The 26,810-nt window shown below is 42.6% G+C and overlaps 4 protein-coding genes across 7 annotated transcripts; 2 read left to right on the top strand and 2 right to left on the bottom strand.

Moving 5' to 3' along the window:
- Positions 1-975: 975 nt before the first annotated feature.
- On the top strand, positions 976-10,206 carry LOC149379087 (putative disease resistance protein At1g50180). 2 transcript variants are annotated; one of them, XM_089604260.1, is made up of 3 exons: positions 976-990; positions 1,341-1,518; positions 1,830-4,604. In XM_089604260.1, exon 3 carries the CDS (start codon positions 1,834-1,836, stop codon positions 4,597-4,599), a length of 2,766 nt encoding a protein of 921 aa, XP_089460386.1. In that variant the 5' UTR covers positions 976-990; positions 1,341-1,518; positions 1,830-1,833; the 3' UTR covers positions 4,600-4,604. The 2 variants fall into 2 exon arrangements, with proteins under 2 accessions (XP_089460386.1, XP_089460387.1); XM_089604261.1 differs by lacking the exon at positions 976-990 and adding an exon at positions 9,614-10,206 and having other exon boundaries at positions 1,271-1,518; positions 1,830-4,554.
- On the top strand, positions 5,811-8,189 carry LOC149379088 (uncharacterized). The gene is made up of 4 exons (XM_089602772.1): positions 5,811-6,420; positions 6,516-7,564; positions 7,639-7,699; positions 7,810-8,189. The coding sequence occupies exons 1-4, from the start codon at positions 5,811-5,813 to the stop codon at positions 8,187-8,189; spliced, it is 2,100 nt and encodes a 699-aa protein (XP_089458898.1).
- Positions 10,207-11,396: 1,190 nt separating the features above from the next.
- On the bottom strand, positions 11,397-13,391 carry LOC149379089 (uncharacterized). 3 transcript variants are annotated; one of them, XM_089603514.1, is made up of 5 exons: positions 12,720-13,391; positions 12,346-12,617; positions 12,194-12,260; positions 12,042-12,095; positions 11,397-11,962 (listed from the first exon to the last, which is right to left on the bottom strand). In XM_089603514.1, exons 2-5 carry the CDS (start codon positions 12,438-12,440, stop codon positions 11,783-11,785), a joined length of 396 nt encoding a protein of 131 aa, XP_089459640.1. In that variant the 5' UTR covers positions 12,441-12,617; positions 12,720-13,391; the 3' UTR covers positions 11,397-11,782. The 3 variants fall into 3 exon arrangements, 2 of the variants coding, with proteins under 2 accessions (XP_089459640.1, XP_089459639.1); XR_016294197.1 differs by lacking the exon at positions 12,194-12,260 and having other exon boundaries at positions 12,261-12,617; XM_089603513.1 differs by having other exon boundaries at positions 12,194-12,542.
- Positions 13,392-23,316: 9,925 nt separating this feature from the next.
- On the bottom strand, positions 23,317-26,538 carry LOC149379090 (putative inactive disease susceptibility protein LOV1). The gene has a single exon (XM_089603456.1). The coding sequence runs from the start codon at positions 26,240-26,242 to the stop codon at positions 23,528-23,530; it is 2,715 nt and encodes a 904-aa protein (XP_089459582.1). The 5' UTR covers positions 26,243-26,538; the 3' UTR covers positions 23,317-23,527.
- Positions 26,539-26,810: the final 272 nt, after the last annotated feature.

Consider the following 26,810-nt stretch of genomic DNA (forward strand, 5'->3'; position numbering starts at 1 on the left):
TCCAACCTCTTCCCCCCCCCCCCCCCTCCCCCCCCCCCCCCCCCCCCCCCCCCTCCTTTGAACAAGTGTATATGAGGGTTTAAGAGAGGTTTTCGGAGCAAATATGGACCCTTGGATGAGATCCAAGGGCCAGAAATGATTTAAAAGACGAGCTCCAAAATGCTGAAAAAGCAACTGGCGCGGCGCGCCACATAACAGGCGCGCCGCGCCACTCGTGAATTTCTGAAGGCGCGCCGCGCCTCTCTTGCGCGTCGGCCGCTCGAGCTCTCGGGTGTAAATTTAGTCACCAGGGCGCGGCGTGCCATTCAATAGGCGCGGCGCGCCAACTTTGAAATGCTGACTTCTTGTTGACCAGCGTTGACTTTTGTTGACTTTACTTCAAAAGGCCATAACTTCCTCGATTTAGCTCCGATTCAACCCGTTTTCGCACCACAGCCTTCTCTCACTCTCTTTATCCTGAAAACATAATAAAACTACAAAATAACATAAAAAACACTAAGAACAAGTTCCGATTCTTATCTAAGAGTCATAGATAAGTGTGAATGAATCTCACTTATCACTCCCCCTTAGCAGCCTTGACGCTTTTGATAAAACACTTAGAGCTCTTAGACGTGCAAGATCGGCGGACTCGGAGGCTTTGTGTTTTGTTGATCGCGGTGTATTCTCTCAAACACTATTCCACAAAGATTGAGTGTCTGTGAGAGTTGGGTTTTGTGTTCACGTGATTGAAGGTTCACGAACAGCTGAAGACTGAAAGTCATCCGAGCACAGGCAGTTGCTCGAATGGTGGAATTGAGACGGAGCTCAAATTCATGGGGAGTCCCGGACTAGGCATTCACTGGTGGTAATAGTCTCTAGGTTTTATTGATTTTTTTATTGTAATCATATATAAACCTTGTGTGTATTATTGACTACAAGATAGTGAAATCCTTTCCACTGGCAGAGTGCCCCCAGACGTAGGTGTGTTTCACCGAACTGGGTAACCATATGGTATGTATTTTGTTTATTGCACTGTTTGTTGTTTATCCATAATCTGTGTTCAAGCAAGTTGTCGGACACATTGTCAACACATTGTGTGCGACATCTTGTCTTTGTGACTAATCAGAATTTCAAAAATGTTAATAATTTATAATTTTTTTTTTTGTTTGATTCGGCTAATTAACTAGACAACACAAAATTTAACTTATCGAATAGATCAGGTCACGCTTCATCAAACTTTACTTCAGTAAGTTGTAAATGTTTGTCACTTTGGTATTGCTAGTTGTCAATGTATTTGGTCATTTAGTAATGCACGTGAATTTTATAATCAGCCAGTTGCATGCTTCTTTTGACTATTTTAGAGAGAGGAACCTGGATGGAATTTTCGTGGAAAAGAGAGAGATTTATGAAAGAGAAAGAGAGATGAAGCTGAATTAAAGACTTGGATGATTTTGGGTCTCACACGGTTTCTTTGAGTTTAAGTAGAACGCATCTCTTATTTCACTCATTGTTAATCATCTTGCAGCTTCAGTGATCAAGGTAAGAAAATCTATATTTTGAAATACATCATAGATGAACATGCTTTGCGATCACAGATTTTCGAGCGTTGAAATTTAATCCTCACTTAGATCTGTAATTCTATTGGCGTGCAAAAAAAAAATGTTAAAAAATAATTAAAAGTTCTTCCTGAGGTATTTTTAATTTATTGCAGCATGGTTTTAATGGGCCTTGTTTTTGGACATACAGAATCTATATAAAATGTACAAAGCTGAGTTTCTAGTTGGTTAATGATTGATCTTTCTGACAAATATAAAAGCCCATCTTCTTTTGATTTTTCTTTTCTTTTCCAGGTCAATGGCAGTTGAACTTGTGGCATTGAAGCTGGTGGAGTCTGTGGTGTCCATAGCGGTCGAGAGAATCGCGGACCTCCTCATCAACGAGGCCTCTTCCCTGAGAGGCGTTCGTGGGGATATCCAGACACTGCAAACCGAGCTGAAGTGGATAGAGAGCTTCCTAAGAGACGCCGACAAAAAACAAGAGAAAGACGAGCGCGTCCGCATGTGGATCGCAGAGGTCAGAGACGTGGCCTGCGAGGTCGAAGACTCCGTCGAGACCTACGTCTCCAAAGTCCGATCCTCATATGTCAAGGTCATCCATCTGAGGAAGCTTCGGTCCCAAGTTACCTCTATCAAGGTCAAGCTTCGTGGCATAGCCGAGAGGCGACAAAGGTACCAGATCGAATTTTCCAGTGGAGATCGAGAGGCTGCTCCGCTGAGAAATCAGAGGAGATCGTACCCGGACGAAGAGGAAGACGACTCGGTCACGTTGAAGAGCACGATGTCGGCTCTCAAGGCTCAGCTGATGAGGGAAGAAGATCGATGCTGCGTCGTGTCTATCGTGGGAATGGGCGGTCTAGGAAAGACCACCCTCGCCAAGAAAGCCTACAACGACGCCGACGTGAAGAAGAATTTTGGGTGCTCCGCTTGGGTTTTCGTGTCGCAGCAGTTTGTTGTGAAGGAGGTCTTGATCGAGATCTTGATGCAAGTCGGTTTCCGGCCGGAAACAGCTTTGCAAGGAGTGAGCCACGTGAAGAAGTTCGTTGAAGAGAGACAGAATAATAAACAGATTCTCGACAGGTTGGAAGATCACGAGCTGGTCTCTCTTCTAAAAGCCGAGCTCAAGGAGAGGCGATATCTCGTGGTTTTGGATGATATTTGGAACGTTCAAGCTTGGAATACCATCGAAAAAGCTTTTCCAAAAGGGAAGCCCGGTAGCAAAGTGGTGTTCACGACACGAATCAGGGAAGTCGCGGTGTCAGCCGATCCTCACAGCACTCCGATCGAACCCCCGCTCTTGACGGAGGAACAGAGTTGGGAGCTTCTTCAGCAGAAGGCGTTTCCGAAGGAGATCTTTGGGAGTCTCGGTTCTTCGCCAGAGTTCGTGGAGCTCGGTAAGGAAATGGTGGCGGAGTGCGGAGGATTGCCTCTCGCGATCGTCGTGCTCGGTGGTTTGCTTCGAACCAAGAACTCGCCGGAGAAGTGGGAGAAGGTGAAGAGAGACGTGAAGTCGCGTAAGATCAACAAACTCATATCGGAGAGACAATACCGGGTCGAAGACATTTTAGACTTGAGCTTCCAAGAGCTTCCTTTCCATCTAAAACCCTGTCTTCTTTACCTTGCAAGTTTTCCCGAGGACAGCGAGATCCAAAGTGAAATTTTGATAAGGCTGTGGATGGCAGAAGGTTTTATACGCACGGATGAGACACAAGAATCGCTGGAAGAAGAGGTGGGCGAGGAATACTTGGAAGAGCTGATTGATCGTTGCGTAGTTCAACTCGATAAGAAAGATCGCACGGGAAAGCGCATCAAGAGCTGCCGACTCCACGATCTCATGCGAGACTTTTGTTTGTCAAAGGCCAAAGAGGAGCTTTTCTTAGATATCGACGCTCCATCCTCAACACAACAATACAAACGCCCCCGCAGAATCGCTGTACACGGACCTAATTGCCATTTTTCGCCACATCCTCACCTCCGGTCTCTCCTTTGTTTTTCCATACAAATCTTTCCCGGTTTTTCAAACGCCCGGTTGCTAAGGGTTTTACACCTCGATTTGCTCGACAATCAAAAACTTCCTCCCACGATTGGCGATCTGATTCACTTGAGGTATTTGAGACTGGGCAGTATTGGCTGGGATAAAAAACTCTCTCTCCCAGATTCCTTGGGCAAGATGAGGAATTTGCAGACTCTAGACCTCAGTGGGATTAATAATACCCTATGGCTTCCAAACTCGGTTTGGAAGTTGACAGAGGTGAGACACTTGTTGCTACCGTGGGGTTACAAGCCGAACATTTTTGCACTCCGACACTTCTTCGGAGGCCAAACCAAATTCAAATTGGAGACTTTGATAGGGGTACACGCAAAGAACTTGTTCAACAAACACAATTCAATCCCTCCAATGCCAAACATCAAAGTCCTGTACGTTAAAAATCTCAGAAGCCATAAAGAAGTCACGCTCCTCCTCGAGTCTCTCACCCCTCGCTTGCTCCAATCATTGACGATGGTGCTATCGGACCGAAGAACAAATTTTCCGAAGATGGAATTGCTCTCTAGTTTTCAGGCTCTGAGTAAAGTGCGCTTAGATGGCGAGGTTTCGAACGAGAACCTCGAATACCTTCCAAACAGCCTCGCAAAGCTGGTATTACAGTATTCCGCGGTGGACCAGTCGAAGATAGCCATACTAGAAAAGCTTCAGAACTTGAGGGTTCTCAACCTCAGCTGGGTCGGCTACGGCGGAGGTACCTCGCAGAAGTGGGTGTTCTCTTCGGGCGGGTTCGCTCGCCTCGAGGCTCTTGAGCTTATTGATATTGACGTGGAGGAGTGGGAGGTGAAGGAAGGTGGTCTGCGTAGCCTCAAGAAATTATACATTTCCTGGATGCCCAGTCTAAAGGAGCTCCCTGAAGGGCTGAGACACGTCACCACTCTTCAGGAAATCAGGATTATAGATATGGGCGAGGAGTTCAATGATAAGGTGAGAAGGGTGAATCGAGACGGAGCCGAAGGTGTAGATTTCTACAAGGTCCGACATGTTCCTTCCATCACATTAAATACCACGTTTTTTTAGTCTCTCCGTAGCAAAGGATTGGGGAACCGGACGGGAACCAGTCCGGTTCCCCCTTTTTGGAGCTACCCGGCACCGGAACCACCAAAACCGGAGTTTTCCGGTGGTTCCGGGGGAACCGGACCGGGATCCGGGTGGGAACCCGGTACCCACTTCCCGGTCCGGTCCAGGTAAAAAAAAAAAAAAACCGGGTATAAATACCCGGTAAACCTAAAAAAAAAAAACAAATGGGACGGTAAGCTCGAGAGGATTTCCCGGCGCGACCCAGTGCGAATTTTGCAGCTTCCCGGCCGGATCCCGCCGTCTCGCCCATTTCCCGACTCGCCGAAGGCCAAAGTTGCCCAGATCCCCCCGGTAAGGTGAGCTTCCCGGCCAATTTTTTTTTTTATGATTTTGAGTTTTTAAAACTTTAAATCTTGAAATTTCTTGATAATTTTTTAAGATTAAGTATAAATTGATAGTTGTGAGCATTGATGTAGTGTTGATTTAATTTTGTGTTGATGTTTGTAATTTTTTTGGATTTAATCCGAATTATTTAGTAAATTTGTGATTAGTTAGTGATGATTAAGTTTATGATGAACTTGTTTATTGATTTATGAAGAAATTTGGTGACTTGTTTTTAATTTTAGAGTTTTTGTGTTGATGTTTGTAATTTTTTTGGATTTAATCCGAATTATTTAGTAAATTTGTGATTAGTTAGTGATGATTAAGGTTATGATGAACTTGTTTATTGATTTATGAAGAAATTTTGTGACTTGTTTTTAATTTTAGAGTTTTTGTGTTGATGTTTGTAATTTTTTTGGATTTAATCCGAATTATTAGGTAATTTTGTGATTAGTTAGTGATGATTAAAGTTATGATGAACGTGTTTATTGATTTATGAAGAAATTTTGTGACTTGTTTTTTTATTTTAGAAATTTTGTGTTGATGTTTGTAATTTTTTTGGATTTAATCCAAATTATTTGATAATTATGTGATTAGTTAGTGATGATTAAGGTTATGAATTATGATGAACTTGTTTATTGATTTATGAAGAAATTTTGTGACTTGTTTTTAATTTTAGAAATTTTGTGTTGATGTTTGTAATGTTTTTGGATTTAATCCGAATTATTTGATCATTTTAATTTTAGAGTTTGTGTATATTACAAGTTGATAATTAGTTAGTGATATTGTGTAAATGTTATTTGTTCATTTGTAGATTACAAGTTGCAAGAATGTCGGCCCCCGACCCAGCTAGGAAGTATTGCACACCTATTCCCGGGAAAAGTAGCGACCACAAGTGCATATTTTGCGAGAACATTATGGGAGGTGGCGGCATCACGAGAGTGAAAAACCACCTAGCCCATGTAGACCCAACGAGGAGTGTCAAATTCTGTGAGAAAGTCCCTCCTGAAGTGAGAGAAGAGATGCAAGCTTTACTTCAAGGCAATGTCGTAAAAAAGAAGAACAAAAAGTCGTTGGAAGCTACGCTTCAAAAGACATTGACTAAAAATGTTGGCGGGGAAGAATCAAACGAAGAAGCATACGAAGTGCAATTACGAGCAGTTATGAAGAGGTCAAGACAAGAGGCGGCGCAGACGGAATGGGAGGCTCGGATGATGTCGGGGCCCGGCAGTGGTTCTACGGCAAAATCTCCACCAGCTGCTCCGTCATTATATAAGTCAGCGAGTGCGAAGCAAACAAAAATTGATGAGATCGTGGATCCGAAGAAGAGAACGTGGCTCGGAAGACACATAACAAAATTCTTTGTTCACCAACATGTGCCGGCGAGTAAGGCCGCCTCGCATGAGTTCAAAAACATGATAGCGTCCGCTCAAGACTTGGGTAATCCTCAATTTGTGATAAGTAATTTTATTTTCATATTGTCGAATCGCATGTGTTCTTGAAACGTTAACATGATGTATATTGGCATATTGCAGGTCCAGGCGTTCCTATACCAACTCCGTATGAAATTCATAACAAATACCTCGATATGGAGGTTGCAGATGCGGAGAACTACCTTGACGAACAAAAGAAGCGGTGGGTAAAATACGGCTGCACCATACTCACTGATGGTTGGACGGGGCCGACCAGACTGAGCATCATAAACATTATGGTTTATTGTGCTGGTGCAACGGTGTTTTTAAAGTCCGTTGATGCATCAAAGCATACGAAAACAGGGGAGTACATCTACGGAATACTGAGGTCGGCGCTCAAAGAAATCGGAAAAGAGAATGTCGTCCAAGTTGTGACCGACAACGGTTCGAACTACAGGAGTGCCGGGTTGAAATTACAACGCAAGTACCATGTGTACTGGACACCTTGCGCTGCACATTGTCTAGATCTGATGTTTGAAGATATTGGGAAGAGAGATAGTGTTAAGCAAACAATCAAATCTGCGAGGGATGCGACTAAGTTCATCTACAACCACGGCACTGTGTTGTCCAAGTTAAGGGAGACATCCCCAGGTGAAATCATCCGTCCCGGCGCAACAAGATTTGCCACAAACTACCTAGCTCTCAGAAGTCTCCGAGAGAAGAGAGCTGCGTTGAGGACGATGTTCAGTAGTCAATGGTGGGATGATTCCAAATTGAGTGCAACTCCTACAGGTACATCCATATCCGAGACTTGTTTAAATCCCAGATTCTGGCATTCGGTGGACGAAGTGTGTGCCATATTCGAGCCGATGTACACCACTCTTCGATTAGTGGATACTGAGGTGCATCCCACGATGAGATTACAATACTACGTCTTCCACGAGATGAGAAAGAAGTTGGAAGCGATGAGTGGGAAGAAATGGGTTGTCGACATCGTGAACCACAGATGGAGTACTCAAATGGAACATCCACTACACATTGCAGCTTTCTTCCTAAATCCAAAGTTGCTGTTTAACCCGGATATCCACATGGACAACACCCACATGGCCGCTGTCACAAGGGTGTTCGACTTCTTGCATTCGGATCTTGATGGGTCAACTCTTGGGAGAGAGGTATAAAACTATAAATTGTTACAAGCTATATCACATTATGAATATATGAGTCTTATTTGATTTTCTAATTACAGTTAATCGCATTTCGAGACGCTCGAGGGGACTTCTCACAAAGAAGTGCTGTTTCGACACGAGGCACCCTTTGTGCAAATAAGCTTGTGAGATGAATTGTATGCATTAAGCCATTAACTATGTCATGGAATGGTAATAAATGACATGATATGATTTATGTCACATGATTGCAGGTGAGTGGTGGGAGCTTTACGGAAATTGGACCCCGACTTTACAGACGTTGGCTATTCGAATTTTGTCACAAACTGCATCCGCCTCCGCTTGTGAGAGGAATTGGAGTACATTTGCCCTCGTCCACACAAAACAAAGGAACCGTCTAGCGTACGGCAGACTCGAGAAGCTTGTTTTCTGCTCATACAACATGAAGTTGCAGCTCCGAGAAGCAACTCGGATTCACGACAACAACCTCAACCCCCTGGATCCTTTGGATATCATCGAACGAGCTTTCGAACGCTCGGGGAACGACAATGAGGGAGACGACGAAATGCTCCGCTGGATTGACGAAGTTCACATGCGGCTCGAAAGCATGGAGTTGATCCGGATCGAGTGGTGAACGAGGATGTCCAACCTCAACGCGGATCCGGAGACAGTTCGGATTCAGATGGCGGAGGTTCAAGCCGTAGATCAAGCGGAGCAGGTGGAGGTGCAGGTGACGGTGGATCAGGGGGAGGTGCTGGAGGTTCCTATCGGTCTGGGGGTTCCTTTACTGCTGGAGGCACCTCATTTGGTGATGTCGGGGGTTCTCAACTTGGATACGCACCATCGCAAGAAGATTTTGATCGTCTTCATCACCCTGCCTTTTTTTTATTCAGGATACGGGCGCGGAGGTCAGGGCGGAGGTATGAATGATGCCATGTCATTTACGTCTAGCAATGACGTTGATGACTTGTCCTACAACTTCGGATCGGTATCAATTGGTCCTCAAGGCACAGAGTCATCTTATGCTGACGGATCTTCCAGTTACAACTACCAGGACTCCTATGCATCAAGTTACGCTCCCGAAACGGTGCAACCAGTTCCAGGTTATCCCCTCAACTCCATGACTGTTGGTTCATCTCAGTATGAGTACGACTATCACTTGAACAGGTACTTTAGTGCATATGCTCATTACATGACTTGGTATGATTACTGTATGACCGCTGCATACGGTCGTTTTGAGTAGTCATTTGTATCCCTCCTATGTTGAATTTGTTGAACAATAGTATTTGGTGGATTGTGTTGAACTTTATCATTTTGGTTATTAAACTTACTTTTTGTTGTGTTTGTAATTTCGTATTGTGTTGAAAACATTCTACACTATTTTTAATTTTATGAATTTTATCCTACGTACTTTGTATGTTTTTTTGTATATTTCTTTTCTGAATTCCCCTCGGTAAACACCGGTATTTGACGGTATTCCTCTACGGTAACGGTAAGTTCAACGGTACCGGTTTCCCTTTTTTTTCTCGCTTCACCCGGTATTCCTTTACGGTACGGGCGGTTACCAGTAAATTCGAAGGCTCGGAACGGTAACGGTAATGGTATTTCGATCCTTGGTAGTTCTTAATTTAATAAATAAAAAAAATATTCCCTTGATTATAAAAGTTTGGGATTCAATTTATGTTTACCAGTTTTTATATACGTTTTGGGTATTTTTTTTTCAGAAAAGTGCCTACCCAAGATTGTTTAGGCGTTGGAAATATGTTATGCTGCGCAAAATGTGTATTAAAGCTACTTATTAGTTGTATTTTCTTTATCTAACGTGCCAATGTTATAATGTCACTATTGTGTTTTTTAGTCCATGTCATCTTAGACATATCCGAATTATGTTGCGTCTTAGCTTTTATATAATTAGCATTAGTTTGATATTCATCGTTAACGAGATATCCGAACCTTTTCTCTCAACTTTGATTCTCTCTACTAAAGTTCGATCATATTATGGAATTATAGCATTTTCCCCTAATCTTCTTCGATTTCGACCTTTCTTTGAGTGAACAGCAATTTCAAGAAACGGATGTTCTCTTCGGACGGGTTCGCTAGCCTCGAGACGAAGGAAAGCGGTCTGCGTAGCCTCAAGAAATTACATATTGAATCCATGTTTAGGCTAAAGGCGGCAACCTGAAGGACACCACTCTTCAGGAAATTGACATCGAAGACATGACAAAGGAGTTTGAAGATAATTTGAGAAGGGCGATATCAATACGGACCCGAAGGCATAGATTCTACGAGGTCTGACATGTTCCTTCTATCACATTCTCGCATACATTTTTTGGGCAACCATGGTCCGAAACAAGATTCAATAATCTGTGAAGTGACCATATGTAATATCCGTATCGCTGGGCCAAGCCGACTGGGACATTACTTCTCCAAAGACCTTGAAAGAAGCTCGGAACAAAGAATTTATAAGTTGGGAAATAATATACCAGAAGCGGCTCAACAGCAACAGTTGTCCTCGAACCTTCATAACTAGGCTCTAATACCACTGGATCGGCATATTTTGACTGCAAAACATATTCATAGGAATAGGAAAAATAAAGAACTAGCAATATAATACTGAAAGGGACAAACCTCAAGCATTTAAATAAGTAGTATTGACAAAATTAAATTTGAAGATCCTCTTTTCAATTCTAAAATGACCATTCAGATTGGAATTTATCTTTGTAAAAAAAATATTCCGACATATGACCAGAATTGTTGAAAACACAAGAAATGAAGTTTTTTAGCTAGAGTAGAACTTGGAACCACCAATCATTTTACTGGTATAAGATGCTTTTGCAGGGTTTTAGCTTTTAGGACAAGGCTAGGCAAAGGAAACTTCAGTTGGGAGTGCACTGATGATAACAACAATGTATGAATAGCTGCGATGAACAAAGGATAAATTTAGATAAAATAATCTCATCACTTTCGATCTGTATACAAGGCTGGAAATTCATCTGAACGCACGTTGGATCCAACTGCGATAGTAATGGAACACCCTCATGGCTATCTTCGATGCTCATAACGATCACTCCTGGGATTGATGATGGAATAAGACCCCATTCGAAGTATTTTGATTTAATATTAAGAAACTCTAGATGAGAACATATATATATATATATATATATATATATATATATATATATATATATATATATTTTAGTTTAACAAAGTGTTTGTGAGTTTCACCATAATGGTTTGGAAAATATGTAAATACCACTAATAAATAGTGCATTTTATTTTATTTGTATTGAAATCAAAATGATCAGGTTGGGCATGTTATGTATCTGGTAAAAATGATCATCTACAATGTATTACAGATTTTCACTTGGATTTGCATTAGATGTCTTCAACTGGAAAAGAGGTGATGAGTATCTAATGCTTAGCAAGTTTGAAAAATTCTCCTTCTCTTTCAAACTTTTTTCTCATTCTCTCACTTCTCTTTCTTCTCTATCGGTTGTCAGTCCTCACTCCTCCGTCCGACGACCGTAAACGAACACGGTTTTACTTGTACATGATGCCTTTGGAGGGTTTTCGCTTTTAGGACAGGACTAGCAAATGACACCTCAGTTGGGCATGCATTGAACATAACGACAATGTTTAAATAACTGTGATGAACAAAGGGTAAATTCAGATATTAATCTCAACAATTATGATCCGATCGGTATAGAAGGCTGGGAATTCCTCTGTACTCACATTGGATCCATCTGGGATAGTAATGGAACACCTTCATGGCCATCTTCGATGACACAAAGCTCAAAATCAATGCATATATCTAAACTCATGGGAAATAATTAGACCCCCGTGCAAAGTGTTTTGATTTAATATTTAAAAAAATGGGGGGAGGTAGATGAGAATTTATTTATTTGAATTTTTTTTAGGTTTAACAAAGTGGTAGTCAGTTAATGTATTTTTTTAAAAACGTTCAGGCTGGGCATGTTATGTCTCTGGTGAAAATGATCATTCAAAACATGTCATAGATTTTCACCTGAATTGCATTTGATGTCCTCAACCGGAAAAGAGGAGATGAGGATCTAATGCACATAGAATATATGAGCAGAGTCACGAATAGACAAAAAACATGCGTCCACAAACAAAAAATTAAGTACTTATACCATTTGTGTAGGGCACTTCAGATCATATGTTAGCACTTCAGATCCTTTGACCTAAGATACTGTTAATTTTGAATGTCTAGACGCACTCTGATTTAGAAACTACTAGTCGAAATAAATCAGAGTTAAAGTTGATATACGTAAAGCTGTCGTGGAAATAGATCCATGGTTTCGGTATAGTATGAGAAAGTTGCAGATTGTATAATTTATCAGCATCATACTTCAGCACAGATCTCCTCAAATTTGCCGCAATTGCAACCTGAACAATCAGTAACTTTGGCCTTAATAAAAACCTTAGTTAACTTTACAGTGTACACGGATGCATTGCCATATTTTACCTGAGTGTGATCACTTGATGCTGTAAAACTAGAACCAAAATTCTGTAATAAACACTGTAGTAATGTACATTAAATCTCAATAATCTATGTTGATCGCACTTTTTTCAAGGATCAGGGGGCCGGTTATAGAAAAACACGAGATATATACTTACAGTCGGAGTGCCACGTTTTGAAAAGTAAGAAACTTGAAACACGGGTTTTGAGAACTTGTCGAAGTACCTGCAACAAAGTAGACTAGTTGTATCTCCCTTGTTGAAGAGGGTGACAAAATGCAGATCCACCAAGAAATAATATTCATGTTCACTTGCTCAAAAATCCATTCCGCTCCACATTCTTCGTCATTAAAATCCGATTGTCTCGAGTCATGTCTCCGATGCCGATGGATAGTGAATGACTCATCTAAGCCAGGAGACTTATGCTTTATCCACTTCCAGCTTGTCAAAAATCCATCCCCAAGTCTCTTTGGCTGTCGAGAATTTCCAAAAAAATGATCCAGAGTCTCTGCATTGTTGAAGCACATCGGGCATCAGCTGGGTTGAAGCGATAAGTAGGGATTTCATCGCTGTTAGACCTTGACTGGCATGGGTGATTTCCAAATGAGGTATGCAAATACCATGTTAAACCAGACCTGGATTCACGACAAACCAAACTTTTTGAAACGAGCTGATGGAAAAGTACCTCGGTGTCGGATAACCATGCTCAACGGTCAACAATGCTCTCCCATATCAATATTCCCTCCAAAATCTCCAAAAGCTTCGCGGCTTCCGTCATATCCCTCGTCGTTGGATTTCGGGTAAATTTTAGGTCCCACTAGATGACGGCTGAAATCGTTGCAGCCTGAGAGGCAAAACTAGAGATCGTAGCGTTCTTTATCGGACACAGCCTCACGAAACCGGGGAAAAGATCAGCCAAAACCCCTTCCCCGCTCCAATCGTCCTCCCAGAATCTGATAATCGTGCCGTCTCGCACACGCCAGGAGCATCAACTGTTGAATTCATCATGAACCCACAAAACCGACAGTCATGGACTGTGGAACTTGTGATTTTCCCTTAGTCTCGGATCCCACCTGTTTCCACGGTGTCTATAAATGGAAAGAATGATCTTGTACCAAAGTGTACCAGGTTCCAACGGAAAACGCCACAGCCATTTCGCCAAAAGATCCTTAATTTTTTCAATCATTGAATCGATACCGATTGGGATTTTAAAGACCGAAAGGAAATATTCTAAGAGAGTTGAGTGGATTAGTTGAGTTCAAAATTATATACATCAAGAGGGCCTAACCTAGCAAGTGGTAGAGAGATGGACGCCATAGTTGTATTAAAAGCGTAGTTTTTTTTTAATTGATTTTTCATCACCGATTGAAAAAGGGCTAATTGGTGTTTTAACCAAAAACTTCAGTTTTCTTTATACCTCAAAATTGGGTTTCTCAAGGTATTTTTAATATTTTTTAATTAAAAAATAAAAGATTAATCAAGTCTGCTATATGAAAGTTTTAATTAATTAGCTTGAAATGAAAATTAAAAATGTACAAAATGTTGTAACAAAGAGATTATAATGATTGGACAATCATAAGTCTTTCACTAGGTGATCATCTATAGTTGTCCGATGTTATACTTATTTTATCATCTAATGAAATTCTCTTTTCACCGGGAGTATCATCATTCCAAAAGTAGACACGATTGGCCGAATTGGATTACCAACTCTTTCTCTCTTTTCTTACGGTTTATTATAGTTGCCTTAATATGATAAACTACTAAACTGTTTCATAACTTGTTAGAACATCTTAAGAGAAACAGTATTATCACTTTTTTAATTGGTATCAGAGCAGGCACCCTGCTTATATAGGGTGTAATTCTTGATGTTTTTGACTGTTTTTGTGAGAATGGATGCTTTCACGGAAAGAGGTTCAGCCAGTCAAGCTCTTCCTCGAGGATTAGGTCTACTGGAAAGCTCGAATGAGCGCCTTCATCAAGTTTATTGACCACAAGACGTGAAAGGTTGTGATAAATGGTTGGAGCCTTCCTACCAAGCTTCTTGAAGATGGTGTCACTGCGGTTGCAAAGATTGAAAAGGAGTGGGACACTGCAGAAGATGAAGCTGCCCTTGCAAACTCCAAGGCGTTAAATGACATCTACAACTTGATAAAAACGTTTTCAGGCTGATCAACATTTGTGTGAGTGCCAAAGAGGCTTGAGAAATTCTGGAAACCTCCTACGAAGGCAGACAAGGTGACGAACTCACATCTCCAATTAGTCACCACAAAATTCGAAAATCTGAAGATGCTGAAGGAAGAGACCATCAGTGAATTTTAGGTCCGTGTGAGAGATACCACCACAAATCTGCGCGTCGTCTCCGACCACCATAGATCTGCGCAACAACCTTCCGTCGCTCAGTCTCTCTCTGCGGCTCTCTCTTCTTCACGCGCGGAACCACTAGCGCACATCGTTATCTACCGTCCTCCACCATTTCTCCCTCCCACTATCGGGTACTTTCTTTGTCTCTTAATCCTTCTCTCTCTCTCTCTCTCTCTCTCTCTTCTCTCTCTCTCTATGTTTCTCTCGATCTCTAACTCTTTCCCTCGATCTACCTATTTGTCTCACGTTGCCTGTCTCTTTCACTCTCAGTTGTTCCCCGCCGTTATGAGAGTGATTTATGCGTGTGTATATGTGACTCTCGGACTTGAATCTAGCGCGTTCTTGAGTAATTTTACTTGTATTTTATGTGTTTTAGAGTATTTTCAGGTTTCATAGTGTTTGTGAGTGTTAGAGAGTTGTTTATGTCGTTTCATGAAGTTCCGGAGCAATCAAGATTTAAATGCCATTCAAACAGCAGCTTTAGAAATGAATAAGCGGTGAAAAAGGACTTGGCGAGCTGCGTGCCGCACAGAGGGGTAGACAACTCACCGAGAAGCTAGCACGGAATGCGCGAGAGTAAAATCTTCCATAGTGCATCGCGCGACTGCTACGGCGCGCTGAACAGATCGAAGGGCGCGATGTCCAACTTCACCAGCACGGCGCGTAGACGCGATTTCAGCAGCTTCCAATTTTGCTGATTTTCATTTTTGCTTCATTTATCGACCATAAGTTAAAATCTAATGGTCCATAATCACTTTGAAAATTAGAGGAAACACCATATATATATATATATATATATATATATATATATATTATATATATATATTAGACTCTCATAAACAATAAGTTTTGTTTATTTTCGGTTTTTAATTATTGTTTGACTTGTTGGGAGAGAAGATGAATATTCTCTCCCAACAAGTTTGGAGAAAGAGTCCTTAGTAGTTTAATGGATTCATCCAACTGGTTTTGATGGGAGAGATTAGTAGTTTTTAATGTCTTTAGTTAGTTTAATTTGATAATTAATTAGTTAGGTTAATAATTAGTTAATATATTAGTTATTAGCTTAATATGATGAATAATTGGGTTTGTTAATCTATTAGCATATTTATGTTAGATGTTGTCGGTCGTTTTCGGAAAACCTGAGACGCCAAGAAGACACGCCGTTCAAAGGGCCGATGGTCAGGCCGGAGGTCCTAAAGAGCGGAAAGCCTTCTGTCACGAGTCGACTGACAAGTCCTCGTGCCAAATCCTCACGTTCTCCTCAAGTCGAGCCTCGAGTCGTTCCTCGAGTCGAGCCTCGGGTCGCTCCTCGAGTCGAGCCTTGAGTTGTTCCTCGAGTCGAGCCTCGAGTCGTTCTCCTCGAGTCAAGCCTCGAGTCGTTCCTCGAGTCGAGCCTTGAGTTGTTCCTTGAGTCGAGCCACTCTCGTCGAGTAGAAACCTTCATATTTTGCATGGCAAGAATGGTATTCGAAGACCCCTAAAGGCCCGCAAGAGTCCGGCAAGACGAACCATTCGCTGCGCGCACAACAAGCTGCGTCAGCCAGCCGCGCAGCAAGCAGCGCGCCGCGCCATCAAGACAGCGCGCCGCGCCAGGCAGGCGCGCGCCGCGCCAAGACGCACCCGCGCCGCGCGCTCCATGCGCCGCGCACCCGCGCGCCGCGCCAAATGACTCGCGCGCCGCGCCCCCTGCGCCGCGCGCCGCGCGTTGTGCGCCGCTCTTTGTGCGCCGCGCGCCGCGCGTTGTGCGCCGCTCTTTGTGCGCCGCGCGCCGCGCGTTGTGCGCCGCTCTTTGTGCGCCGCGCGCCGCGCGTTGTGCGCCGCTCTTTGTGCGCCGCGCGCGCCGTGCGCCTCCGCTTGATGCCACATGCGTTCCTAGTCCCACATGGACGAAAAAGAAGCCTTCTAAGGCCCCCAAACACCTATAAATACCCCCTCCCATTGAGGGGAAAGCCATCCCATTCTTTCTCAAGGAACTTGAGACTTCTCTCCGCTTCTCTAGATGCCATCCTTGGCCTGAAGCGGATTCTCCACGATTTCTCGCTCTCGGAGATTCTGAAGCGCTTTCCGGGGACTCCCGAGTGCCGCCTCTCTTGATCGAGCGATTAATCTTGAGCCAACGAGTGCTCTAACGGTTTTCTACTGAAAATCGCCTACGCGTCTAGCCCCCTAGACGCGTCCGCCATTTCTGACAAGAAATCGCCTACGCGTCCGGCATTTCCAACTAGGAATCGCCTACGCGTCCGGAATCTCCGCCACAACAAGGAACTCTTGACTTAGAGTCTTCCACGTCTCCAAAAGAGAGAAAACACACATTCTCTCTCGCATACGCGATCTCCGAAGTCCCGAGACGCCGCCGAGGACTCCTCGAGCCCCGTCTCCTTCGTCGAGCACGCTTCTCCACCAAGGCTCCGCGCCTCACACAGCGTCCTACACGCTTGAACTACGTTCTGACCTGATCCCACACACGGGTACGTAGGCAGCCGACAACCAAGGCACGGTCACTCCTCCTCCTCACCCCTACCTCTCCCGAGAGGCGGGTTGATCGGAGAGAACCCTAGCTCGAGACTATCGAGTTCACACTCTTGGCCCGGGTGCGATCACTTGGTCCGGCCTTGGATCGAACCGCCCGAGGTTTTAAATAGTTGTTCATTTTCGTGCGACAACATTAGAAATTGTATATGTTAAGTTAAAATTTTAATTATTTGTATGTTAATTGAATTAGTTAAAAAGTTATGTAAATTTAGGATGTATAATATGTTAATAAATTGTATGTTAATTTAGTTAGTTAATTTTATGTAAATGTTAAGTTAATTTGTTTAACGAATATGTTAAGTTGTGTAATTAGCTCATTAAGTTAAGGTAGTTTAATGAATAATTAACTTGTCAGTGAATATGTTAACTTATCTAATTTGTTTAATGAATATGTTAAGGTAGTTTAGTATACTTTATGTTATTTTATAATTGATTTAGTTGAATTGAAATTGAAATTTTAATTCATGTCTTAATTGTTTTTTGATTTTTTTTTTTTATTTTTCATTGATAAATTGTTGTCACCGAACCTTGAGGATTAGTTGATGATGAGGATAGTCCCGGTTGGTTTTTATATGTTTTTATATGAAATTTCAAGTTTTTGGTTTGTTAATATTATAAGGAAAACTTTGCCGAATTCTTTGTAGAATATTTTAAACAATACACTTTTCTAGTCTTTGATCGCAATTTTCACGATCAAACTACAAAAATAATGTCCTTTCTCTCTATCTATCTCTCTCCCGCTCTACTAAATTTGCTCTTGGTCCTTTCAAAGTTAATTAAAATTTTAATTGTCCCTTTTGTTTACCCTCTCGTTTAGCTAAATGCCAAATCCAAGTAAAGATTGGATTACCGAGAATGGAGTTGAGCTTGTAGTATAAAACTGTCGTAAACGAGTTTATCTGCCTTGCACGCAAACGACCGAACGAAGATGAAAAATATAGGTGTCCTTGCAAGTCTTGCAATAGTATGAGATGACATGATATTGGGGTCGTAAGGTCACACCTCATAATCAAAGGGTTTACCCCTAACTATACTGAATGGTATCATCATAGCGAGCATCCTGTCATTACCTAAGAAGAAGTGGCCATCGAAATTGATCAATGAGACGTAGGAGGATTGCATGATGCTCTGCATGATATCATGGATCATGAGGATTTCGATGATCTTGCATATCAAACCTCGACCGAGGTGCGTACAGAAGAGCAAGTGAATGACCTCTTCGCAGAGTTGGAAGCATAACTATACCATGAATGCAAAAAAAATTCGTCTTTCTCGTCCTTAGTATCGTTGATGTGCTAAATCAAAGTCACGAATTATTAGACGAACAAATCGTTCACTGGATTTTTGTAGCTCCTGAGGAAGTCTCATCTCGCTAGGGCTGAAACTGGATCGGTTCGGTTCGGTTTCTTACATTTTTTATATCCGAATCCGAATATTCGGTTTTTAAAAATTCGGTCCAATATCCGGTCTAGTTTAGTCTAAAACTGAAATTCGGTTATCCAAATATTCGGTTATCCGGTTTCTTAAATCCAATATCCGGTCCAGTATCCGTTTTTCAAAATTCGGTTATCCGATTCTTTAAATTTCGGATACAGTTTTATATCCGGTTTATACAAACCGGCTATCCAGTTTTATAATACATATCTAGTTCTAAAATTATTACAATGATTTAAATACGAGTACAAAACGAGTCATATAAAGCTCTAAAATAATAATCCATAGTCTAAAAAATAAAAAATAAAAGTTAGGTAAAAAATGTTGTGAAGTTTTTTTTTTTTTTTTTTTTCCAAAATCACGGTCTAGGTGGTTGTGAAAGACCTATGTTTAATTATTTTTAATTTAATTTTTTAAATAAAAAAATTCGGTTATATAACCGATATCCAAATTTGTCTAAAATCAAATCCGATATCCGGTCCAGGTTTTGAAACCGGATCGGTTATCCGAATCCGAATTTCGATTATCTGACGTGGCTCTAGATTTCGGTTTTATCCGATTTTCGGTTCGGTTTTGTACAGCCCTACATCTAGCTGGTAACTTAATCCAGGAAAGCACTATGAGGCAAAGATGAGGCTGAAGCGTTTTGGCATGGGTTACGAGATAATCGATGCTTGCAAGAACAACAGTTTTTTGTATCGAAAAGATCTTGAGAAAGCTGACGTCTGCCCAGTTTGCAACGAGAACATATGGAAGATTCGTGGAAAAAAGTATCGGAAAAGATGCTGCGATACTTTCCCTTTGAAAGACCGACTCAAGCGGTCGTATGCATGGCGACACACGTCGCTTGAAATGCAGTGGCATGATAGAGAGTGTGTCAAGGAAGAAGACGTTCTATGACATCATGCTGATGAAATGGATAGCAAGGATTAAAAAATTGTTTACCATAGTCGTGCCGCACTTTTTTAGAAAAAATATTCGATCTAGTCCACGAAAAATGAATATTGAGATTGCATAATGGCCAACGTTTCAAAGTTTTTGCTAAATCGCCAACGTTTCAATTTTTTTTGCTAAATGATTGAATTTGATGATGTGGCATTTAACCTGAATTTTTATTCCCGTTTTAACCCTATATATATTGTTCTTTTTTTTCTTTTTGAAATAACGAGAATTTTGTAATAAGCAAGTCAACTATGATTTGATTTCTGTAATAAAAACTTACCTGATATATAGCAACTATTTTTTTAATCTTACTTTTTTTTTTAACAAAATTATACGTACATTTACATAAATCACACTAACTCAGTGCATTAACAAAATCTACGTATATAAACAAGTTTTAATCCAATAACTAATGGAATTATATTTTCCAAATATTAAGATAATAACATCATACCCCAATGAAAAACAGTGAGACAAAAACCGAAGAACATAATTAACAGCATATACAAAAGATAACAGAATTCACGAAAACTTACAAATACAACCTAAGAACAAATATACAGAAATAACAAGTTTTCAATTCAGTGAATTAACAATATACACACAAATTAACAAAATATACACAAAGTAATAGAACAAATTCTCCATTAGAACACGAACGAAAAAAAACACTAACAAACATGAACGAAGAAAACAACACTAACACAACACTAACAATTATTTTCAAAATCCCTATTTTTATTTAAAAAAATCTTTACCACAACCCTAGACTTACAAATAATTTGGATTCAAGAAAAGCCCCAATTCCTCCTCTTTCAATCATCGAGATTTTTCTCTCTCCATGAGCGTCAATGCTAATCGCGCCGTTCGTCAAGATTGGGGTTTGATTTGTTATTTTTTGTAGAGATTTGTTAACAATTAACCTATTTAGAAGGGGGATTTAAAATTATAGCCAATCTATTCCTTTATTTAAAACAATAGCCAACATTCAATTAAATTACCCAAAATGCCCCCCCCCCCCCCCCCCCCCCAACAACTCTCGTCAAAACTCCCAGAGCCTCTCCGAAGCTCTCCACTCCAAAATCGCCGCCTTCCTCGCCTCCGACACCTCCGCCGCCGATCTCCTCGTCGACTCCATCTCCACCGCGATCCGTACCCTAATCCTCCCCAACTCTCCCTCTTCCTTGTCTCCACCGTCATCACCGTCGATTTCACCGCTCGGAGCCCGATTCTCACCGTCGATCCCGTCGGCGCCTTCGTGGTCGGCGGTGGAAATCATTGAAATTTCCTCCTCCTCCTGCCGATCGCCGTTGATTTCACTGCTACGAGGCCGATCATCGCCGTCGTCATTATCGGCGGCGACGAAGGATGAGTTGCGGCCATAACCGATCCTCAAGGAAGCTCTCTTCAACCCTAGCCTCCTTACCCAGGCCCTTCAACCCCCTCCACGGCTCCTCCGCGACTCGCTCGATCTCGATCTCTCGCCGCTCGGCCTCTCGCCGACTCATTATCACTCTTCCTCTTCCGCTGCGGGCTCTCCCAAACCCGGAATCTCCCTCCGCCGATGAACCCGATGGTTATCTCTCTGACGATCCGGCTCGTGCCTCCTGCTCCGCTAATCGTCGGCCGATCGCAAGAAAGGTTCGCTCTCTCGATTCGATTCTTTTTTTTGTTTTTGTTATTATTATTCAATCGGAAATGTTTCGGTTTTTTGCTTTGGTTTTGAATAACGAGAAGAAGAGGAGGATGAGCGAGTTTCCGATCATACGGCGTCGATGATCACATATCATTTAATGAACAAATCAGCAACTAAGAGACCTTCCAATAAACCCAGTGGTAAACTAAAATCCAAAAGAAGAAAACAAAAACTTTCTGGAATACAAAAGAGTACCGATCGAACAACGACTAATCGGCATAAATTTTAGTTGATTATTGGAAGTAGAGGTAAAAAAAGAAAAAGAAAAAAAAAAGAACTGTCAAGGCTATAGCTGATATATAATCCACATGATGTGATTTGCATTAATTAATTACCACAGAATGTACAGTAATACATATAAAGAGATGTATAATTATTGATTTTGTAGAATAATTTGGTCTCTACTATACAGTTTTTGTACGGATGGAAAGACCTTCAAGAAGCCGAGACGCTCGTACGAGAATGAGCGATTGGACGCGGAGCTGAAGCTGGTTGGAGAGTACGGACTTTGGTTAATATGATTTACTGTCGGATTTACTGTCCTCAATCGTTCACGTAAATAATTAGTAAATTGTATTTACTGTTAGATTAACTAGTCATCACATCTCATATTTTTTCAGTTACATTAACTAGAAAATGTTATGGTTAATCTGTCCTCGATCGTTCACGAAAATAAGATTTACTAGTGTTCTTGTTACGATAAATAAAATTTACTATTGTTCTTGGTACGGTAAATAAAATTTAATTTTGTTCTTGTTACGGTAAATAATATTTACTATTGTTCTTGTTACGGTAAATAAGATTTACTGTCATCGATTGTTCACAGATATCATTAATAAATCGTATTTACTGTTAGATTAACTAGTCCTCATCTTTGATATTTTTCTTGTTAGATTAACTAAAAAATGTTATGGTTAATCATATTTACTATTGTTCTTGTTACGGTTAATCGTATTTATTATTGTTCTTGTTACGGTAAATAAGATTTATTATTGTTTTTGTTACGGAAAATAAGATTTACTTTTGTTCTTGTTACGGTAAATAAGATTTACTTTTGTTCTTGTTACGGTATATAAGATTTATTGTTTTCTTTTTACGGTAAATAAGATTTACTATTGTTCTTGTTACGGTAAATAAGATTTACTGTTATTCTTGTTACGACAAATAAGATTTACTGTAGTTTTTGTTATTGTTAAATTTTTTTTTTGTTATGGATGTTATTATTTACTATGATAGTTAATAATATTAACCTAAGGGTATTATTGGAATATTGGAATATTGTCATGATAAATTGGTTATTTTCCTAAATATGTTAATAGTTGGGCTATAATTTTAAAGTAGGGGTGTTATTTTGGTTAGTTCTTTAGCCGGCCCTTTTTTGTATTACTCAATTTTTTTTTTCTTCTTTGATTTCGGGAGATGGTGTTTAAAGATTAGAAATTGGATTTGTGATCCTTTTATTTAAGGAAAATAGGTCATAAATCTGTCTTTTCTATGAAAAGATATCGTGTGCCATTTTGTATACACTTGCTATATGTATAACATTCTTCTTTTGTCTAATTGATAAAAAAAATTTAATCACTCTTTTAAATTCGAAAATATTGTTTGATATTATTTTTTTTTATTATTTTTTTTTTACTGATAATCGCATATCCTTTGAGGTATAACATACTTGTTGAGCATACATCCACCATACTCCTCAGCAAAAAGAAGGCCCACTCGCAAACTGAGTTCGTTAACTTAGGCCTAAGCAAGTTTGTAATTAGTTATAAGTTGTTAAGTTGATAGAATAGAGTCGAGACAATGTATATAACAATCAGTGTAAATCATATTCAAGTAATGAGAATTTAATTCATTCTCGATCAGAGAAGAACATTTAAGATTTGTGTTCTCTCTATTCTCATTCGCAAATCTCCACTATACTTTTCTGTAAATAGTCCAACAAATTGGTCAGTCGTATTAATTACTACCCAAGTATTAGCCAAGAATGAAGAATACGAATTGGCGAAGTAATGGCAATGATGATATCAACAAGGCACATTTGCCAACAGTGTCAGTCAACAGTCAAACCCCTCAACGTGAATGAAACGTAGCTATGAATCTGAAATTAAGTTTTATTTTTTTTTAGGGCGAAAATCACAAGACTTTGATACACGTATAAAGAAAATTCTAATGATGTGTGTGTGTTTACTATATTCAATGGTAAGACATCGTTATATTGAGTCATCATAAGAAAAGTACGTACCACGGTAATCTAGATATAATTAAAAATAAACTTAACTACCAGTCCGATGTCTTTGAATTTCACAATAAAGTATAATGAATTAATCTATAGCCACCCAATAGTTGTAATCCATTTAAAGTCAGAATTTCGGTCATTCAATGCCAAAAAATTGCTAATGAACAAACATACTACGTACCATGACCAAAAATGTATAGCGGTGATCTAGTGATGAGAATCTTAATGACTAAACCTACAACCAACAACTGTGCAACAACCTAAACATGTACAGCAATTTAAAAAAATATTAGTTATCCAAATAAGTAGGAATGATCTTCAACCCCTTTGGAATGTTCAATTTGGGCATGTTCTTGATATACACTCTCTTGAGGTTGGGCATCGACTCAAGCCCAATTTCCCACTCTTCCACTCCTTCCATGGAAAGAAGCAACAGAGTCTCCAGCTTCGGAAACCCTCCGGCGGAGCAGGCCATCCTCGGCCCCGCGTAGGCGTTGTCGAGCCGCAGAAACCTCAGGTTCGGAAGCTTCTCGAGCGCCGCCATCGGGTCCGGGCCCTCGATCCCCGAGTCCTGAAGGATCAGCTTGGTGAGGCTCTCCGGGAGAAACTCCAGGCCGTGGCAGTCGCAGAAGAGCTTCCCGTCGAGGCAGAGCTTAGAGAGGACAACGCAGTGGTGAAGCGGTCTGAGGCCCGAGAAGCCGACCCGCGAGAGGAGCGACATGTGGAGGGAGTGAAGGAGACCGAGCTCGAAGTTGGGCGAGGCCAAGAGCATGGTGACCTCCTCGTTGCTCTTGAACTCCACGCCCAGGTTCCTCAGGCTGCTCAGCTCCGACTGGACCAGCTTGTTCTTGAGGAGAAACGCCCCGAACTGTATGTACTTGAGGGTCTGAATCTGGGCTGTGTCGGAGACGGCGTAGGTGAGCCACGTGAAGCCGTGCTGGAAGCTCGTCCCGGGCGGTAACAAGAGGTGTTTCAAGCGCTTGAGCCGGAAAATCTCCACGGGTAGGAAGACCTCGGCGTTGTCGCGGAGGTTCACGGTGGTCAGGCTGCGGAGATACTCGACGGAGCTCGGGAGCCTGACTCGCCCGCCTCCCCTCAACCCGAGATATCGCAGGTGGATGAGAGCGCCGATCTCGTACGGGACGTTGCATTTCTGCGCCGCGCCGCTGCGGTCGAAGCCGAGCTCGAGAACCCGGAGGAGCCTGAGCCGCTTGCTCCCGAGGAGGCGGTGGAGGCAGGCGGGGGAGAACAGGTCGAAGTGCATTAGGGACCGGAGGTTTTGGTGGATGTGGCGCGGATGAAGAAGCTGGTCGGAGCCGTGGTGGATGGCGATCCGCCTCGCCTTGCACCGGTCGTGGCAGTCCATGGAGTCGTGGTGGTGGATGACCTCGGAGAACCCGTCCCTCCTCGCCTTCGAAACGCAGAACTCGCGCGTCAGACGGTGGAGCCGGCACGTCTTGACTCGGTCGCTCGTGTAACCTTTGCTTCCCACTTGAACCATGCACCGGTTCACGAGCTCGCGTAGGTACTGCTCCGCGGTCTCCTCCATCGTCCGTCCCCTGCTCGCCTCGCTCGCCACCAGCCCCTCCGCGATCCACAGCTGGATCAGCTGGCTCCTCGGGATCTCCCAATCCTCCGGGAAGCTTCCGAGGTAGAGAAAGCAGGGCTTGAGGTGGAACGGCAGGTCGTGGTAGCTGAGGGCGAGCAATTTGGCAACGTCGGAGCCGTGGCCGTTGATGTGCGAGTTCACGTCCCTCTCGACTCTCTGCCACTCCTCCTCGGAGTTTTTCGTCCTCAGGAGCCCGCCCAGCACCACCACCGCCAGGGGGAGCCCGCCGCATTTCTTCACCATCTCCCTCCCCATCCGGGCGAACTCCGGCGGGCAGAGGCGCTCGCCGAACACGTGGCTCGGGAACGCCTTGCGGTGGAGAAGCTCCCAGCTCTCGTCCGGGCTCAGGAGCTGGGGCTGGATCGGGGACGCGCCGCCGCCGGGGTCCACCGAGGAGGCCACCTCCGCCATCCTCGTCGTGAACACGACTTTGCTCCCCCGCCTCTCCCTCGGGAAGATGCGGCTGCTGACGTAGTCGAAATCCTCGACGCGCCACACGTCGTCGAACACGACCAGAAACCGCTTCCCGGCGAGCTTCCCTTTCACGGCGCGGGCCAGCTCCCCTTCCTCCATGGTCTTGAGCCGCTCGCGCTCGCGCCGCATCGCCTCCCCGACGTCGTCCCCTCCGGGCCGCGAGAACCCGATCTGCATCAGAATCTCGGCGAACACGTCTCGGGCGGAGCACTCGCGCGAGACCGCCACCCAGGCTCGGCACTCGAACCGCCTTTTCACGTCCCTGTCGTGGTACACCTTCTTGGCCAGCGTGGTCTTGCCCAGCCCCACCATCCCCACCACCGGGACGGCTCGGAGCCACCCTTTGTCGTCGTCTTCCATGAGGCGGGCCTTGAGAGCCTCCGTGCAATCCTCCTGGCCCACCACGGCCCGGTCCCAGCTCTCCTCGTCCTCGCTCTCGTCATCCTCGCCCGGGTAATTACATCGTCTCAGCTGAGCCGCTCTCGGGTTCGGGCTCAGCCCCACCGGACAGTGATCTCCAGCCGGCTGGATTCCGTAGATCCTCATGCTCTCGAAGCAGTTGTGGAGCTTGTCCTTGATGGACTTGATGTGTCTCTTCAGGCTTCGGAGCCGGAAAGGCTTGAAGACTGACGAGTCGGCTTTGACCACGAAGATCTCGATCACGTCTTCGATCTCGCACGCCAGCTCTCGAATCTCCGACACCCAATTCCGGACCCGTTCGTCCTGGGACAAGTCTCTCTGTTGACCGTACGGGCTGCTGAGGTACGATTGGATTCGCCGGAGCTCCGTTTGTAGGACCTCAACTTCTTTCTGGACCTCGCTCAGCGTCGGTGCCTCGTGGATTAAGAGTTCTGAGATTCGCCAGATTGAGTGCGAAACCACCGCCTCCGTAAGTGTTGATAGGAGGAACATATCGGCCATGGTTGGGTTGCCAAAGAGAAAGAGACTAATATCTTACAACTATTGTTTATTTAGCTCGAACAGGACAAAATTGAAATAGACTGTCCCCACGTAAGAGTTGTTTCATTTCATGCCATTAAAAAATGAGGTGATTCCTCTTCTCATTTTCTGCCTTTATTCATCTAAAAAATAATTAAAAAAAAAATTGCTTGCTCTTTAAGCTAATGAAACAAATGTAAGCTAAAACTAGGTGCAGGTAGGTTTTATAGAAAAGTCTACGGTGGTACATAACGAAACGGCCGAGTGAGAGCTTTTGAGGTTGGTTAGAATTAAATACATAGGATCATATATATATATATATATACACACATATGTACAATAATGTACAGGTTTCCACGTTCCTTCGTATATTGATTAATTCATACTGGTAAAGGTCAATCTATATTTTGGTCTCTTATTTTGCGTGTCGGATGCTTCTTTTCTTATTATATTGCCGAAAATCTCAGTTTTATGTCATATTGTACAACAGCATATAGCGACCTGTTGTTGCAAAATGCAGCAGATAAAAAAAATTTAAAAAAAATTATCA

Source organism: Urtica dioica, chromosome 12, assembly GCF_054948205.1.
Source record: "Urtica dioica subsp. dioica isolate 48M chromosome 12, U.dioica_male_clone48M_v1_H2, whole genome shotgun sequence".
Classification (NCBI taxonomy): domain Eukaryota; kingdom Viridiplantae; phylum Streptophyta; class Magnoliopsida; order Rosales; family Urticaceae; genus Urtica; species Urtica dioica.